Source organism: Lacerta agilis, chromosome 5 (assembly GCF_009819535.1).
Source record: "Lacerta agilis isolate rLacAgi1 chromosome 5, rLacAgi1.pri, whole genome shotgun sequence".
NCBI lineage: Eukaryota > Metazoa > Chordata > Lepidosauria > Squamata > Lacertidae > Lacerta > Lacerta agilis.
This window is the reverse complement of record NC_046316.1, coordinates 89150828-89168692: the sequence shown is the minus strand read 5'-3', so window position 1 is coordinate 89168692 and position 17865 is coordinate 89150828. Positions and strand designations below refer to the sequence as shown.

At 47.6% G+C, this 17865-nt stretch overlaps 1 protein-coding gene across 17 annotated transcripts in view; it reads left to right on the top strand.

Annotated features, from left to right (window-relative positions):
- The window catches only part of EIF4G1 (eukaryotic translation initiation factor 4 gamma 1), an 83448-nt gene that overhangs the window by 41099 nt on the left and 24484 nt on the right, over positions 1-17865 (top strand). For 16 of the 17 annotated variants that reach the window (XM_033150785.1, XM_033150789.1, XM_033150784.1 and 13 more), the window contains 4 exons: positions 9752-9844; positions 10793-10859; positions 15709-16581; positions 17486-17574. In XM_033150785.1, coding sequence (XP_033006676.1) covers positions 9752-9844; positions 10793-10859; positions 15709-16581; positions 17486-17574 — 1122 coding nt within the window. The remainder of the gene's footprint in view (positions 1-9751; positions 9845-10792; positions 10860-15708; positions 16582-17485; positions 17575-17865) is intronic. The other variant, XM_033150778.1, reaches the window with a different exon arrangement.

Below are 17865 nucleotides of genomic sequence, written 5' to 3'. Positions count from 1 at the left end.
GTGAAAGAGAATCCCAGGCATTGTGGTTCTCCTGGAACCTAGGAATTGGATGCTGGCATCTAAAGTGCAAATTATAGACTTAGCCCATGTCCGTGGGTTTATGTTCCAAGGGAAGTGGCTCAAAGTAAAGGTGAGCACAAGTATATGTGCCAAGCACTGGGATCTTGCATAGGTTTATTTCGAAGTAAGCTCCATTAAGGTCATTGAGACTTGGGCTCAAGTTGGGGCTCAGGGCCTTGTGGCCATTAAGAGAGTTGAGCAGCTTCCGCAAAATTGATATGTTGCCCCAGAGTTAAACAGAAAACACACACAGCCTGTAGTATTACTGAGTAGGGCTGGGCAATATCCGGTTTTCAACATTGTGATATATTACCAGCTAAACATCATGATATACTGACATATCACAATGTCTGAAATAAGGATGGAGCTATGTAGAGGCATTGGCTGGCTTCGTGGTTTCCCCCGCATTGTGATTTTTGCATGTTGCATGCACACACACATATCCTGATTCCCAGTATATTGCCAAGTGAAGAATTCTGAAACTGATACCATGATACAGACTTCAAACCGGTTTGGGACAATATAGCGATATATTGCCCAGCCTGATTACTGAGATTATGAGGGCCAGTTGGATCTTCTAAAAGGAGAATCCTGGAGTTCAGGTGCCAGAAAAGAACTGTAGCTCAGTAGAATAGCATGTGGTTACAGCATCCTGGCTCATCCAGCTGAAAAGATTTTAGCTAGGAGGTTTTGACTTGAGATTTGGAGAGCCATTGCCAATCAGGATAGGTGATGCCTATTTAGATGGCTCAGTAAACTGACCAGTTCTGTGGCAGCATTTGATATGAGCCTGTCAGGAAGCCATTCCTTCTCCCAAGAAAATCCTGCTCCTAGAAGGGTGCGGTAGTTGGCCTTGGCTGTTTAAGTGGTAAAGACATCTGCTTGGAGCCATTTTATGGTTTCCTCTATTAGCCCTGGCACTGGCAATAGGTTTCCTGTCTCAGCCAGGGAACAAATTTAATTCCTGGTTGACTTTCTCTTGGTAACTGTCTCCCTCCATAGGTGGAGTCATGGCTGGATTATGTTTTAGAGGTCTATCTAACCTTCCACACACACCCATTGCTGTGTTTTTGTGCAGTTATCTGACGTTGCCTTCGTGCGGAGAGCTCACTTCTCCTTTCCCCTGCCGCTGAATTCCTTGCAAAACTCACAGCGCCATAGGAAAGACACAGCTACACTCCCAGTTGGGTGCAAAAGACCTTCAGAATCTCTGCGTAGCACGATGGGAAAGTGTAGCTGCTCACCTTGCCTCAATAGATTTCGTGTGTGTGGATTTGGCAGGGCAGGGGAGCAGGGCCCACCTCTGTGTGCTCTTGTGTAATTTCCGGCCGAGGGGCATGTGGCAATCTGGGTCAGAGTTCAGCAGGGAGCAGGAGTCCGGAATGCAGCTCGGCACAACGTTGAGAAGTGGCAGCGGAGAGCAGGCTGGAGCTGTGCACAGGCTGAGGCTACGGCTAGGTGTGGCTGCACGCACCCTGGGCTGGTTATCCTCCATTACTCGTGCGGTATGCTTCTACACGGTCCATTTCCACCCTGTGCCAGTTAACGTCTCTGGAGAAGAATCGGGTGAGAAGAGCAATTGCATTGATTTCCTTTCTTCAAAGGAAGATCCTGGCTTAATAGTAGCTTTTGCAAGCGTCTCGCCCCTTCTCCCTGTGTTTCTGGATACCTTCTTTATGCCAAGCCAAGGTGATTGGGATGAGGGGCGGGGCCTTCTCTGTGGTGACGCCCTCAGCACAGATCTCAGTCCCTAGACCAACCTTGCAGGTAAATCCTTATTTTCTCTGTTTAGGAGGATGTCAAAGGGGATTTTCTTGTGGCAGGTGTGTTGGGACATGGCGTGACAGTTTCTCTTTCTCTTTTTCCTTTTAATCAAAAACTTTGAGCTTACCGTAGTCCTGCCCATCTAATGCTATTGCTTTAGGTAGTTTGGTGGCTATATGAAGATGCACTTTCATCACATTTTTGAAGTTTGATTTATTTCAAGCTGCCTCTCTGGAGCCATAATAGCAGGGTAAAAAATTGCAGCAGCTATAAATAAAAAGATGCATTACTGATGGGGGAATTGTAGTCTCAAAACATCTAGAGGGCACTAGGTAGGTGAAGGCAGCACTAGCATTAATGCTTGATATTGTATTATGTTTTTATATGTGTTGGAAGCCTCCCAGAATGACTGGGGCAACCCAGCCAGATGGGCGGGTTATAAATAATAATAAAAATATTATTATAGCAGCATATAGAGAGCCAGTGTGGTGTAGTGGTTAAGAGTGGTAGATTCGTAATCTGGTGAACCAGGTTCACATCTCCGCTCCTCCACATGCAGCTGCTGGGTGAGCTTGGGCTAGTCACACTTCTTTGAATTCTCTCAGCCCCACTCACCTCACAGAGTGTTTGTTGTGGGGGAGGAAGGGAAAGGAGAATGTTAGCCGCTTTGAGACTCTTTTGGGTAGTGATAAAGCGGGATATCAAATCCAAACTTTTCTTCTTCTTATGGAAGGGTTTGGAGCTTGCTTATTCTTGGTGGACACCTTGCCTTCCTTCTCCATCGCACATTGCACAGAACAAAATAGGTAGACCTAGAGGCACGGACCGTGTGCATGTAACTACGTGCGGCTTGTCCTGTTTCAGGAGATGCATTCCATGTTCCTGGGGGGAGAGAAAGATGTCCTGTCGAAGGCACACAGGCCATAGACCCATCTGGGCTTTTCCTCCTGTAAATTTTTTGGGGAAGTGTTGTGCAATGTGCCGGGATCTTCTGAAAGTGTTCCACCCACCACCCCTGTATTTTGCTAGTCATTGTAACTGTCTTGTGAATCCTAGTCAGGCAGGGTGTCCAACAAGCACCTGAGCTGTTTATAGCTACTAAGGAGGGGTTGTTAGAGCAGAGAGTTATGCTAGCCACTTAAAATAGTAGCATTTGCGTGCAACGAATTACGCCCATGTAGGCGACTGGTTGTCGCGGCCTGTGTGGCTTGTGTTGACTGAGTCAGCTTTTCTTCCATCGGCTGGTGATGGTTGTGTTTATGGGGATGTGATTGCGAACATCTGAGGCTGCGTGATGTAGGCACAAAGCCTCTTTTTGCGGGCTTTGGCAGCCATTTTGCATAGATCAGTGAAGATTGCAAAAGGGTGGATCCCTCTCTCCCCATGTCATCCCTGCTTTCCAGTGTATACTGTAAGGTCGTTCAGTGGTTGCTCATGAGAAATCAGCCGAACGCAGAACTTCTAAACACTAAGTCCTTTATTGTGCAGATATTTACAGTGGAGCAAAAGTACAAACGTCCATCTCATCCCTCTGCAGAGTCCGGGAACGAACCCTTCCGGTTCTTGGTCCAGCAAAAGAGGCGCGGGATCCTGAACCCCCGCCTCCCCCTTCCACGTCTTTCCTGTCTGTGAACTCGGGGCGCGGGAAACTGTCCCTGTTCCCCGCTTCCCCCTTGGTGCTCAGGCTCTGCGATCTCTTCACAGCCCCTGCGCCGACTTCCTGCCTCTAACCCCCCTCCCCACTGGAGGAATGGTCGCTTCCTCCTGAGGAGGGGGATGACGAACTGGTGAACAAAGAGGGTGGTTCCCTGTACTGCAAGCGCTCCTGGGATGCTACCTGCCGTGGGGAGGGGGGTTTCCTGACATATACATATGTGTAGAGTCAAAGACCATCTTAGTTGGCTGCTGAGAAGCATTTACAAGCAGTGTTTGATATAGATCTCCTCCAGAACATGGATGTGGGAGCCTGAGACCTTCAAGAAGCAGCTGGACCACAATTTGTACCATTCCTGATGTTTGGAACGGTCATTGCTCAGTTGAGAGGGTCATAAAGTGACTGAGACCATACCCTCCAACATTTCTCTGATGAAAATCGGGACATCCTAAGGCAGGCATAGGCAACCTTCGGCTCTCCAGATGTTTTGGCCTACAACTCCCATGATCCCTAGCTAACAGGACCAGTGGTCAGGGATGATGGGAATTGTAGTCCGAAACATCTGGAGAGCCGAAGGTTGCTGACCCCTGTCCTAAGGAAAAGCAGGACATTCTGGGATCAAATCAGAAACTGGGATGGCTTCTGTAAATCTGGAAATGTCCCTGGAAAATAGGGACACTAGGAGGGTCTGTGAGACCCGGCAGTCTGGTAATGGTGGTGCAAGAGCAGATCCAGTAACAAAATGGAGGCAGAGGTTGGCATAACCAGCTGGCAATTGGAAACGTAATTTTCTACTGATAGTCTTCTCCTCTGATAGATCCTGCCATTCCTACCCCAACAGTTGTGGGGCAGCATACAAATGCCACTTAACAAATAAAAAGCAAAATAAAAATAAAAACTGAGTAAGCAAATTTGATTGGTGTGAGCTTGGTAGCACCCATGTGCCTGGCATTGGTCACTGTGACTATTGCAGTGTTTCTCAAACTTGGGTCCCCAGCTGTTGTTGGACTACAGCTCCCACAGTCCCTAAGCACTGGTCCTGCTAGCTAGGAATTATGGGAGTTGTAGAAACACTGCTCGCGTTCAAGCCGTCCAGCTTTGTGGCCATTGCTACTTCCTGCAGCAGTGAATTCCGAAGGTTAACTATCTGCTGCGGGGGGGAAGTACTTTATTTTGTCTTGTAACAAATCTTCCGGCATTCAGATTCATTGGATGCCCCCAAGTAGTATTTTACACCCTTCCTTTACTCAGCTTTTCTCTAAACCAAACAAAAAAACAAAACAAAAAAACCCACAAACCAAAACCCAAATGTTGTAAGCTTTTCTTGTAGGGGCGTGTGTTTGGTTGCCCTTTCCCAAACCTTCCCCAGCTCACCTTTTTGAAGCAAGGTGACGAGAACTGTACACAGTATTTAAAGTGTGGCTGTGCTGTAGGTTGGTATAACGGCATTATAATATCAGATTTATTTTCCTTTCCTTTGTTTATGATCCCTGTCAATGCATTTTTCACAAGTTGCCACACACTGGGTCAACTAACCACCACAATCCAAGTGTCTCTTTGTTGGTCAGTCGCTGCCTGTTCAGACACTGTGTATATATGTGAAATTTAGATATTTTGCCCTAAAATACCTCCTGTCGCTTCCCAGCTCACCTCAGCTGACCCCTTATAAATGCTGTGTGCATTATTGTTAGGGTCTCGTTGCGGACAGATTCTGGGTTGCAGCCATCTGTTGAAGGAGCAGGAGAAATACCGGCCCATTTAATCTTTCGTCAGCTCCTCTGCGAGCATTGAAAAGATGTCTGAAGTGCCTCATTCATGTTGAGTCATCTGGAGTGCCATGCCCTGGTGTGAATTTAGCACATTGATGCTGCAGCCAAGAGTGTGCGCTCATTCAGAATCCAACTTGATTGTGTGTGTGTTTTTTTTAATTACTGTTTTATGTGTTAACTTCCTGGAGCTCTCTGTTGTTGCAAGTTGGGAAAATATCGCCATGGCACAGACTACAGGGGAAATGGGATCCTGTGTTGTCCACGGCAAATGGACAGTTTGTCCTTAGTAGGCCAAAGTCCCTCCCCTGTACTTCCGGATGTTCGGTTCTACCAGAGGGAGATAATTCACTGCACGTAACCGCTTGCTTTGTGGGGAACTGTGCATTACTCTTGTGGCAAGGTGCCATTATCATTTCCAAGGCATCATCAATGCTGCTGTCAAACTCTACACAGTGAATTAAACGAGCTGGTCCCTGCCCTAAGAAGACCGCAGCTTAATTTTCAGGAGTGGAGCAGAAACAAGCAGGAAACGTGAAGGCATCGTTAGAAACTTTGATGTATAAGCTAATTGCCAAATGGCACCGTAAACCTGGGTTATGGAATGTCTAGGTGCCGTTCCCCCCCACCCCCATGGAATTTTTAATTATTTATTTCATTTATATAATGCTTTATATTTTAAAGGGGGATAAATCTCAAAGCAGTTTCAGCTCACTAAAGCATCAAATAAAACCAGAATAAAACAAATTGAAGTTTCAGGGATAATATTTCAGATCCTTCTCTAAGGGACATTTTGCTTTCCCCATATTTATACACCTACTTAAATGGATATACCATATATACTTGAGTATAAGCCTAGTTTTTCAGCACACTTTTTGTGCTTTAAAAGCTGCCCTCGGCTTATACTCAAGTCAACCATTCCTTAAGAAGTGTACAAGAATGGTGGTTCTTTACTCTCCCCAGGCAGCTTGTTCCATTCCTGAACTGCTCACATAAATGCAAACTTTAGACCCCAGAAGGCAGAAAGCCTATCAGTTAAGGAAGTATTAAAACCCCACAGGTGCTCACTTTCCCTGGCTCCTGCTTAAACAGGACAGGATCCCAGCCTTCTCTGTATAACACAAGGGAACATTGTGCTGTGAGTTAAACCACAGAGCCCTAGGGCTTGCTGATCAGAAGAATGGCGATTCGAAACCCTGCGACGGGGTGAGCTCCACAGCAGCAAAGGAGGAAGAGGAAGGAGCAGCCCAAATGGCTGCTTTGGGCTGCTCGTTCCTCCTCTACCACAGTGGCAAAGGTGAACCGGCTTATACTTGAGTCAATAAGCTTTCCCACATTTTTGTAGGGAAATTAGGTGCCTCGGCTTATATTTGGGTCGCCTTATACTCGAGTATATACGGTAGCTGCCCCATGGCAGAAAAAAACTCTAGGAAGCCAGTGTGGTGTGAGAAATCTAATCCCCACTCGGGAAGCTCACTAGTTGACCAGGGCCAGTCACAGCCTTCTAACCTACAGGGCTTAACTGAGGAAGGAGGAGAACCATGTACTCCTTGGAGGAGAAGGTGGGATATAAAGGTGGGATATAAAGGCAACGAATAAGCCTTTCTGCTTGCCTGCTTAAGAAAGCTGGAGGGGCCAGTCAGATGGATGATGTCACAGTCACCAATCTGGCATCCAGAGATCTCCATGTGGTTGCGATTGGACCTGTGCCAGTTGCAAAATGCGCCTGGCTAATGTCTAACACTGGGTAAAAGTTAACAAGGAGTAAATGCCAGCTGCTGTAGGTACATCAAGGCAGGCTTCGTTTTGGTCGGAGGTGAGACCTCACAGAAGGGGAAGGTTTTGGAAATTGAGGGGGTTGGGGCTGCGGCGGGAGAGATGGTACTACTACTGTGTGTAGCGATGTCCCCATTTTGGCCTAAAGTTGCAATCTTTTGTACATGTAGTTGGAAATAACAGTTGGTGCACTCTGGCTCCCTCACAGAAAAGTTCTTTTTATTTTTCTGCACGGGAGCTATTTATTTCCCACCCCCCTCTTCCCTGAGCCTTAACAGACCTTTGGTTCATATGAAGTCTAAGTGACCGTCTTCCTACTGCATTCAACCATTAGTAAACCAAACTCTGTTGTTTCCATTGTCGTCATTGTCATCCGTCTGTTTTGAGAGACAATGGAGCATGCCTTCGGGAGTGAAGTCAAGCCGTTGCATTAGCAGCTCCAAAGTGACCTCACTGGGGTTCAGACTGTGGGCAGTGCGTATGGAGGTCCTGGACAAGACCCCCCCCCTTTGGCCTTGCTGATGGGGTCCAAAGGAAAGCAGAGCAATATGTTTGGCACCAGCTTGGTTGCAGGAAGGGGGCATACAAGTCACCACCCAACTGCCTTAGGGACTCCCCTCTGGGTTTGTGTAGGCTTTATTCCGTAGCCTTTTCTTCTGAAGATACCCTGCAAGGCAGCAGAGGTAGAAGATCAGCTTTCCTTCTCCTAGAGGGGCTGCCTTCCCAGGTTGGATGAGTTCTTGTCTACTTTATCTGGTAGTGGCTGCTCAGCCTTGCTTTCTGAGGTGCAAAGGGCAGAACTTGTGAGGCTTGTGCATGTAGAACAGAGGTGGTTAAGCTCTGGGCCTCCAGGTGTTGGAATCTCAACTCCCATTAGCCCCCATCACCACAGCCAGTAGTTACGGATGTTGGGAGCTGGAATCAAACAACCTCTGGAGGACTGAAGGTTCTCTCTCTCTCTCTCTCTCCCCCCCCCCCCCCCCGATTTGAAGCATTTTCTCTAACTGTGGACTATGGCTCATTTTTAACAGCTTCAACACAGACTGAGCCTATGGGCTTATGGTGGTGCTGTGAATATACTCATAGCCACAAGAGGGAAGTATATGGATGCAACGCAGGAGTATTACTTAGCTACTGCATCTAAGGGCAGAGCTAGCCAATGAGTGTGCACCTTTCTCAGAGCATTGTGACATGACTCAGGTCACGTCAGAATGCATGGACTGTCCTATTGGGAAAGGGGTGTGGAGGGTGGGGCGCGCGCTGTCCCATTGGGGAGAGGGCAGAGGGGAAAGGGCCCATGTCTTGTTCTCTCCCAGTGCTCCATTTTGCTGCTCTGGGTTGCCTCCGCCTTGGCTGCAAGCTCAGGCCACTCTGGAAGAGGGGCTGTTGCCCAAGCCTTGCCCTTGCTCTCTCAGCTGCTGTGTCCAGAGCTGCCAAACAGAGCTTGCTTATGACCTCATCGGCTGCTGCTAAGGACCTGCCTTCCCTTTGCTCCCTCCAGCAGCCACCCACCCTGGGCGCTCAGGGCCAGGAGGAGGAGCCGGCTTCCTCCTGGCCTCAGCCCTGTGGTCGGGAGGTCGGAAGGGATATGCGCCAATCTTTGAACGGCATGGCAGCTGGCTTTAGCGAAGTTGCCCCCCTGACATGGGTGGTCTGAGGTCCTTGCCACGCACGAGTTTTTGTAGGGTGACTTTAGGCCTCCGCGTAGACCTCTGGAAGCTGGACTGACCCTTTTCTGGCTCTCTGCTGCCTTTGGGGTTCCCTGAACCTGTGAGGTTTTGGATGGGCCAGGGATCTATAAGGTGTGAAGCTGGCTACAAACTCTGAGATTAGACAAATCTGTGGAGGTTTACATCCGCGTGTCATTTAACAATGCTTAATGGATGCTCAGCGGCAATGTATCTCTTGAGTACCAGGCGCTGGGGTCAAAGAAACTGAGAAATGAGAGCTAGGAGCTAAATGGCACCTTAAACCTAAGTTACGGGCACAACAACGGAATGTCTGGACGCACTTTTTTATAACAAGAATGCAAAGCTGAAAATGAATGAACTGCAGCGAAAATATTATGTTCATTTTTCACACGGTCTAGTCCTTCCCCTGCCCACCCACTCCTAATATTCTTAAGAGGATCTCTTCTCCAGTCTTCAGAGAGTAGCTGGAAGTGGGGAGGCAGAAAAAGGTCCTCCGTTCCTTCCACTCTGCGGTTTTAATCTGAAATCTTAGGCCCAGAGCTTGGAAACTGCTCGTGCTAATGAAATTCCCTGTTGCAAAATGCTCCTACTAGAGTAATGGGAGTTTCAAACACTGACAACAGGAGATGGTCATCAGCTGCTTAGGAGCTTCCGCTGGCCAGTCTTGGAAGCAGAATTCGATGGACCTCTGTCTGATCTTGCAAGGCAGGAGGCTGCTGCCTTCATGTCCTGCATGTGAGCTGACTGGCCCTGTTGGAAATAGGAAATTGAATGAGGTAGATGAGGTTTTTTTGGATCCAGCACAGAACAGTTATTTTACATTGTTAACCTCGTTGTGTGCATTGCTTGGGTGTGCTGGGCCAGACCATGCTCTCGACTCCAAAATGAATTGTAGGTGTCCTTCTGGGGTTATCTTGAGGGTGGGTCATTAGTGCCTAAGGAAAGTGACAGTGGAATGTCCTCTCTCCAGCAGCAGAACATATACAATCTTTATACTTACAGTGCTAACAGCAAGTGCCTCTTTTCTTCCTGTCTGGCAGATCCGAATACGAGATCCAAATCAAGGCGGCAAGGATATCACAGAGGAAATAATGTCTGGCGCTAGAACTTCCTCTACCCCCACTCCTCCACAGGTAATGCTTCTTTAGCTTTATTCCTCTTCATCTGCCCTTGTAACCTGGGAAGGCATGCCCCCCCCCCCCCCATTTCTGAACTTTTAAGGAGCAACAAATCTGGGGCCAGTTCACGCGGCCAATTTCCTCTGCAGGTGAGCAGTTCTGGCCCCCTCCCCAGAGTGAAGTTTGTGCAGGAAGAGGATGTGAACACGTCCACACACAGCCTTTGCGATTCCTGTGATTGTGGTGGCTGGGGGCGGGGGGGGGGGAATTGCTGCAAGCACAGAAAGCAGCTACCGGCCATTCCCAGTACATGCTGGTTCATGCCAGTATTTCCACACACAAACAAAATTTATATGCCGCTTGATTGTAAGGAGAACTCCAAGCATACTACCAAACGATCTAAAGATAATTTTGAATCTCATACATAACCAGTCTCTCTCCATGAACGCAGCCACAGCGCCTTGGAAATCTTTTCTGGAGGAGGGATGGGAATAATTTTTGTCTCCTGGAATTGCAGAAATGAATTCCACAAGCTATATTTGCGGAGGTGTTGGGTCTTGCGTTAGAAGTTCTCTCTGGGTTGACTGGGTTGCATTACGTGAAGAAAACGTGACATATCTGAACTCATTCTTTCCTTAGAAGAAACCAAGGTCATGGCACAGTGATGATGGCACAAGCCATTTATTTATTTCCATCTCTTTATATATTTCAGTCTTTCATCTATTTGATGAAATGTTGAAATCTATGTATCAGTTTTGAGCTGATACTTGAGAAAGATATAATTGGGAAGAGGAAAGGGAAACTAATAATTCAACCCCTCGGTTTTGCGGGAAAGGCTTTGCAGCTAACTCTTTACCCTGGAACCGAAACATAAGCTAAAATATAGTCAGTTGAAGCAGACTTGGGCAGGGAATCCTATAATAAAATTGTTCTACTTTTTGTCGCCTCTCCCCTCTCTTACAGGCTGGAAGTGGTCCAGAACCACAAGCCAACGGAGAGACATCACATGTAGCAGTTATTGTCCGGCCAGGTATGAAATCCAATTCAGGGTTTGGTTTGGCTAAATCAGACAAAGGGAATGCTGACGTTTCTCTTTCTATCTGTGTGTGTGTCTCTGTCCCACTAATGTGAGGTGGACAGAATGAGTGGTCATTAAGGAGGGGGAAGTTCCAGTTTACTTTCAGCCCAGATAAGACAACCTGAGGTCCAGCCTCATTTAACATGGCTCCCAGAGCCACCTGAAGCTGCCTTGCTCCATCAGAATCCCTTCCTGTTTCGTTTCCTTCTGATTTTCCGCCTTTTAAATATGCTTTTCTCTGCTTGTTTGTGACTTTATGATAAGGCGAAGGGGAACTATTTCATCTATTAGTTTTGCTTGTTCATTTTTTACTCTTTCCCTGATTTGGATGGCTTGGAGGGTAGGTAAAGTTTGAGAGCAAAATTGGTCACCTGCCATTTATGCCTTGTCTTATCTATACCACACTAAAGTCAGAAAGCAATTATTTTCACTTGCTTTTCCAGAACACTAGCTGTATTGGTCTTAAAAAATATATCTTCCTGCGTAATTGTTTTGAGAGTAACCGCATCAAACCCAGCAGAGTTTATGTCTGAGCTGACCTGTATAGGATTAGGAATTCTCATCTGAGGTGGCTGTAATGAAATTTTGAAGCGGGGCAGATTTGTCAGCCGCATTGAGCTTCATTTTTTGCGCAGCATAGCCTGATGCATGAAAAGTGCTTCCTTAGCATATTTCCTACAGGTGGCTAAATTCAGCCTTTTCTTTGGGTGTATAATTTTGATGCCATGCTGGACTGATGCCAAATGGCATTCAGTTTTCAGACCGGCATCTGAGGAAAGCGGAGCTTAAAATGTACATCTTTGAATCTTGGCAGACGGCCTCAGAAACGATAACTGTGCGGTTGGCCTGACAGCTGGTTCTTTGAGAATCTTCCTGGCTCTGCCAATTTTGTTCTGCTTCTGTGATGGAATTACTTAAGGTTTTGAAAAATCTAAGCTTCATCCATTCGTTTGGCCAGGCCAGAGGGGCCTGCCTTAAACCGAGCAAATGCTCTCGCATGGTCCCATTGCACCATTAGCAAATTAAATCTTTAGCTCTGTGTGCAAGAGTCTGTGTTTTGCTGTTGCCCTCCTGGTGTTCTTGGGCTGCGGTTCCTAATAATCTCCGACTGAGGGCCGTGCGGGCTGGGACTGATGACAGCTTGAGTCCCAACAGCAACACAAGGGTCACTTCATCCCTGTCCTTTGCACACCTCTTTCTGCAATTACAGCAGTGTTTTTCAACCTTTTTTGGGCAAAGGCACACTTGTTTCATGAAAAAAATCACGAGGTACACCACCATTAGAAAATGTTAAAAAAATTAACTCTGTGCCTATATTGACTATATATAAAGTAATTCTCTTGAATTTTTCAATTTTTCCCACGGCGCACCAGGCAACATCAGTGGTTGAAAAACACTGAATTACAGGACTCGAAAGTGGATTCACAGCAGATGTAGATATCTGCATAGGTACTGAGTTCATTGCAAAAATGAATAAATTAGTCACTGAGCAAGTTCAATATTGAAGTCAGTACAGTGGTATCTCTGGTTACAAACTTAATTCGTTCCGGAGGTCCATTCTTAACCTGAGTTACCACTTTAGCTAATGGGGCCTCCCGCTGCTGCCGTGCCGCTGCCGAATGATTTCTGTTCTCATCCTGAGGTAAAGGTCTTAACCCGAGGTGTTTGTAACCTGAGGTACCACTGTACAGTTGTACCTTGGCTCCCGAATGCCTTGGGAGTCGAACGTTCCGGCTCCCGAATGATCGAAAACCGGAAATGAGTGTTCCAGTTTTCAAACGTTCTTTTGGAGGCTGAATGTCCGACGGGGCTTCCGCAGCTTCCAATTGGCTGTAGGAGCTTCCTGCAGCCAATCAGAAGCCGCGCTTTGGAAGTCGAATGTTTCGGAAGTCGAGCGGACTTCTGGAACGGATTCTGTTCGACTTCTGAGGTACAACTGTACTCTGTTCCCAAGAGTCCTTTAGACTCTTGAGCCCGTCACTGAATTAGTTCATTCAGAATCTTGCCTTACTTAGCAGAAACCCTTCTGGTTTGGAATTGTGCAGGCTGTTCCTTCGGATGAAGATACCCATGATTAGAGCTATAAATTAAAATTAATAATAACAGCAACAATATCAATAATATTCAGGGACTTAAGCTCACTGCCCACCTTTTAGCAGCACTGAAAGCTTTAATTGTGCTTAATCAGTAGGCCAAGCAATTAGTCATTGTGGGTTGATTGATCTTTTGAGGCTGGAATTTTATGATACAGTTCTTTGTGTGTTGGGGCTGAAGCAGCAGCCAATGTGGTGGCCAACAGATGTTGTTGGACTACAACTCCCATCCCGCCCAGCCAGGCATGGTCAGTGTTCAGGAATGATGGGATCCGCAGTCCAGCAGTTACATATTGGCTAAACCTGGGATAGATGGTTATTGTACATCAGCCCTGGAGAAGTTGTGGCCTTTCATGTGTTGCTAGACTTCCAGCCACCACCATCCCTGGCCATGCTGACAGGGGCTGAGGAGCGTTGTAGTCCAAAAACACCTATAGGGTTGGAGAGTTCCCATCCCTCACTTAGCACCTTCCATCAAGATCTCAAAAATAGCTCACAGTTTTGCTAGGTAATGGCCTCAGATGCCAAGTACCATATTTTTCGCTCCATAGGGCGCACCAGGCCATAGGGCGCACCTCGTTTTTAGAGGAAGAAACAAGAAAAAAATTATTTTTCTGGTTTTCTTCTGAAAGCCCTGTTTTTTGAGGATCAGCTAAATGTTTTGTAGCTTTTTTGCAAAGGGAAAAGCCCTGTTTTTTGAGGATCAGCTAAAGGTTTTGCAGCTTTTTTTGCAAAGGGCAAAGCCCTGGTTTTTTTGAGGATCAGCTAAATGTTTTGCAGCTTTTTTTGCAAAGGGGGTTCAACGCACATTTCTGAAAAATCTTAAGGAAAGGAGCCATTTCTACTGTTTCCAGACAGATAATCTAATCAGCCAGTCACATGTTGCTGGGGAAACAAACAACCTCCCTCTGCAGCACATTCAACAAAGGAGGCTTGGGCAAGGGGGCGGGGCTGAAAGGGAGCCGGGACTCTTATCTCTCTCCCAATCTCTTGCTGATCAGCTGCTGAGCAGGCTCCTTTCAACACCCCCATTTCTCTTTGTAAAATAAAAAGCATGATCTGCTTTTGGCCCCTGGGCAATTCAGCTCCAGGGACCACCATTTACAGGTATTTCCCCTTTTTAGGAGGAAAAAGGTGCGTCTTATGGAGCGAAAAAATACGGTATCCTCTGTTCTGGGCTCTAGGAGGCAGGATGTTTCAACAGAAGAGTAGATGGGTTTAAGTATGAGCTTTTATTCTTAGGACCAGATACATCTTGCTGTTTTAGGAGGCCAGAGGTTGATTTTGCTTTTGTTTCTTTCTTGATTTCCATATTTCAAACCAAGTCATCAGTAGAACTCCACCCCCCTGGCCCAAAATCCCTTCCTAAATATGCAGCTGTTGTGCAATCCAATTATTTTGCCATTTTCAGTGTGCTTTCTTCCAGTTGTAAATTGTGACTAAGCCGGGGGTTTTTTTGCAGCTTCACATACAAGACCTTTATTAGTTATGCACATTTATTACCTGTAAAATGTCCCAGGGCAGGTTGCATAACAAATGCAGTATATAAATCAATGATTCTCAAACTTGGGTCCCCAGCTATAGTATTTGTAGTTGTGTTTGCGGAGCATACCTTCGAAGGAGTACCAGATCTCAGATGAACCCACCACAGGAAAGATGCATCCTGGTTGTTAAGGGGGGAAAGTGGGGGAAACTACAGGGTTTTAGGTCTAGAAATTAAATGAAAATCAGGGAAAGTGTATTAAAGCGGAGGGGGAAACAACCACTCTTTAGGGCATATGGGATTCTTGTCCATACAACTCACTTAATGATCACAGCTGTGATTTTACTCATTGGCTAAAAACATTGACAAGTGGAAACAGCCAGGTTGGCTTATTTCACACAGATCACCTAGAACAGGGGTGGCCAACTTCCAAGAGACCGCGATCTACTCACAGAGTTAAAAACTGGCATTGATCTACCCCCTTTTGGGGGGTTCAGGTCAAAGTTGTTGAGGAGGAAAGCGACATTGAGGTTGTGTTATGAAGGAAAGCCCTGTTTTTGGTGGGTCGGGTCATTTTAGGGGTGGAGGGCAAAGATGTTGAGTTTTTTTAGGGGAGCCAAAGTTTTTTAGCTTCTTTGGGGGGAGCCACTGATCTACCAGTGATCTACCACAGACGTCCAGTGATCTACCAGTAGATCACGATCTACCTGTTGGACATGCCTAACCTAGAAGAGTTGGCTTCATAGCTTTCTTACTTTCTAGGAGGGCTAGAGAAGTACTTTTTTGAAAAATGAAGGCTTAGCATCCAGGCGCCCTGCCTGGGTGGAGCAGTGAAGGCCTTCATGGGTGCCAAGTTGGAGACCCCTGGCCTGAATAGATTCATATATAGGAATTTGCTGGAGCCAAGGCCCTGGTTCAGCCACAGTCCAATGGTGGGTGGAACGCTTAAAAAATAAATAAATCTTCCTTTCTTCAGAATTGGTTAGTTGCCTCTTTGTTTAAAGAGCAACTTTACATGTCCAGAAGAGTTGCTGTGTGCAGATAGAAGTTCCCCCTGGGAAGTTTCCTCCTTATGTGTGACCAGCCACGTGGTTATTTACAGGCCCGTCTTGTGGTTTCTGTTGCCCTTCCATCTTCCGCATCCAGATGTCAGAAACATTCCTTTCCCCATTCACCTAAGTGCTAAATGCTGCCTTCCCTTCCTCTCTCTCGTTTCTGCATGCAGACGATCGTCCCAAGGCTGGCCCAGTAGTAACTAAACCTGTTTCCTCGGAGGCGAGCAAATCAGCTTCCCCGTCTCCCCCTCCGCCCCTCATAGCAGAGGCCGAGTCTGCGCTGCCAGCCGCCGTGGCGCTGGTGCGCACAGAGAGCCCCATTGCAGTGGACACTACAGAGGAGCCGCCCGAGGTCCCCGCCGATATATTTGAACCCGTTAGCGCCACCACTACAGTGCCAGGGGGCCCCGTGCTCCCCCAGGAAGCCCCCGTCTTGGACACAGAGTCTCAGGAGGAGGCTGCTGCTAGCCCGATTTTGGAGCCTCCCCCCCAGCCGGTTCCTGCAGAAATGCCGGTGGCCGAAGAGACGGTGCCGGCTGAGACAGTGACTGTCCAGCAGGAGACCCCTCAGCCAGAGGAACCACTTCCTGCGGCTCCGCCAGGGGCTCCCCCGACCCCGCCACCTTCCCTGGAGGAGGTATCTGAGGGGGCCGTGGAGTCTAACGGGGTGCTGGAGGAGGAGACGCTGGAGCCCGTGCCCGAGGCTGCCACGTGCCAGCCAGATTCCGCCGTAGAGTCCCCCATCGCTCAGCCGGAGGAGCTAGCAGCGATGTCCCATGGGCTGGATGCCCCAGAGAAGCAGGCAGCCGAAGAGTCCGAGGATCAGCCCGAGTCGGACATGAGCCCCATCTCCGAGCCCGAGGAGGTGAAAGCCGAGGAGCCCCTGGCCCCACTGGCCACACCTCCTGCCGAAGAGGAGGAGGAGGAGGAGCCGGAGGAGGAGGAGGAAGAAGAAGAGGAATGCGAGGAGCTGGCCGAGACCACAGAGCAGAGCACCCAGCCAGCAGCTGCGCCCTTGGAGGCCGCAGAGGTGGCCACACAAGGTGAGTGCAGCATTTCAGAGGGAGCCCAGTGGGATAATGCAAGCAAATCTCCATCTGTGAGATGGGGAGGTCAGTGGTGTGCAGCAAGCCTTGACTGCTTGTTTGTAGCTCTTCAGTGCAGCTTTCTGCCTTTAGGAATCAACTGGTTTTTTTCCAGAGAGATGGCCGTGTTTAGTACCCAGCTCCCTGTAGCTCTTTCTTTCCAGAAATTCCTTTTGAGTCAGTCAATCTGTGGCCCTAGGTAGTAAAAAAAAAAGTCTGGTTGGTGGATTATGGATTTTTGTCTGCGTTTAGATAATGGTGAAATGGGAAGAGAAAACCCTAGGCTCCTGTTAACTAGGTGTGAGCTTGCTCTATGTTCCCTGTCGAACCGTGTGTCCTTTGGGAAAAGACCCACGTTCCTTTCAGGAGCCTTAAAAGGGCACCAGCAGTCAGTTCCAGAATGCCATTCTCTGGTTAGGTTCATTGCATTGGTGGGAAAACAGCAAAGGCTTCTTGGTTGTAGTTTCAGTATATTTAAAGGACCTGGAGTCCCCTGAAGCATTTTCTCCTCGGCTTCTTTGGGGTCTTCTCCCTTTGATGATGCCTTGGTTTGTCGCAGACCTATTATTTTAGGATTCTTTCCTGCCAACAGCATAGCATGTCTGCATGTGGCAAAGAAGCCAGGACATTTACCTGGCAGGTAAACGGCAAACGTGTTTTGTCACAAGCGTTAACATCCCGCAGCAAATCACTTAATTTGCTTCGTAAGATTAATTGGAACTTGTTCTGTGTCAACCTCCTCCCGCCGCCACCTTGAAGCAGTGGTGACTGTCACTCAGTGGCAGGGACTGCTCTCCTGTGAGTCCCTGGAGTCCCTGGCTAGTGTGGCTCATCCTCCCCAACCCTCTTTGCATCTCTCTAGTGGCCGTATCGGTGCCAAAGAAGAAGCGGAAGATGAAGGACCTAAACAAAAAGGAAGCTGTTGGAGACCTGCTGGATGCATTCACGGAGGTGGGTGGCCCCCACGGTTTAGTCAGGAGCTGAGAAACATAGCTTGATCCATTACCCAGAGTACCTAGCTGGGTACCACTTCTTCCCATCACTGACTATAAGAAACCGGAGGCATATTTGCTAGGTTTATTAGATGAGCAAATACCAAGTGGAAAGAAAAGTGTATTTTTGTATGCTAGCATGGCCACCAGAATGGTGATAGCAGCTAAATGGAAAACACAACAAGTCCCAAGAAAGGATGAGTGGATAGGCAAGTTAAATGAGTATTTGTTAATGGCAAAACTGACAGCA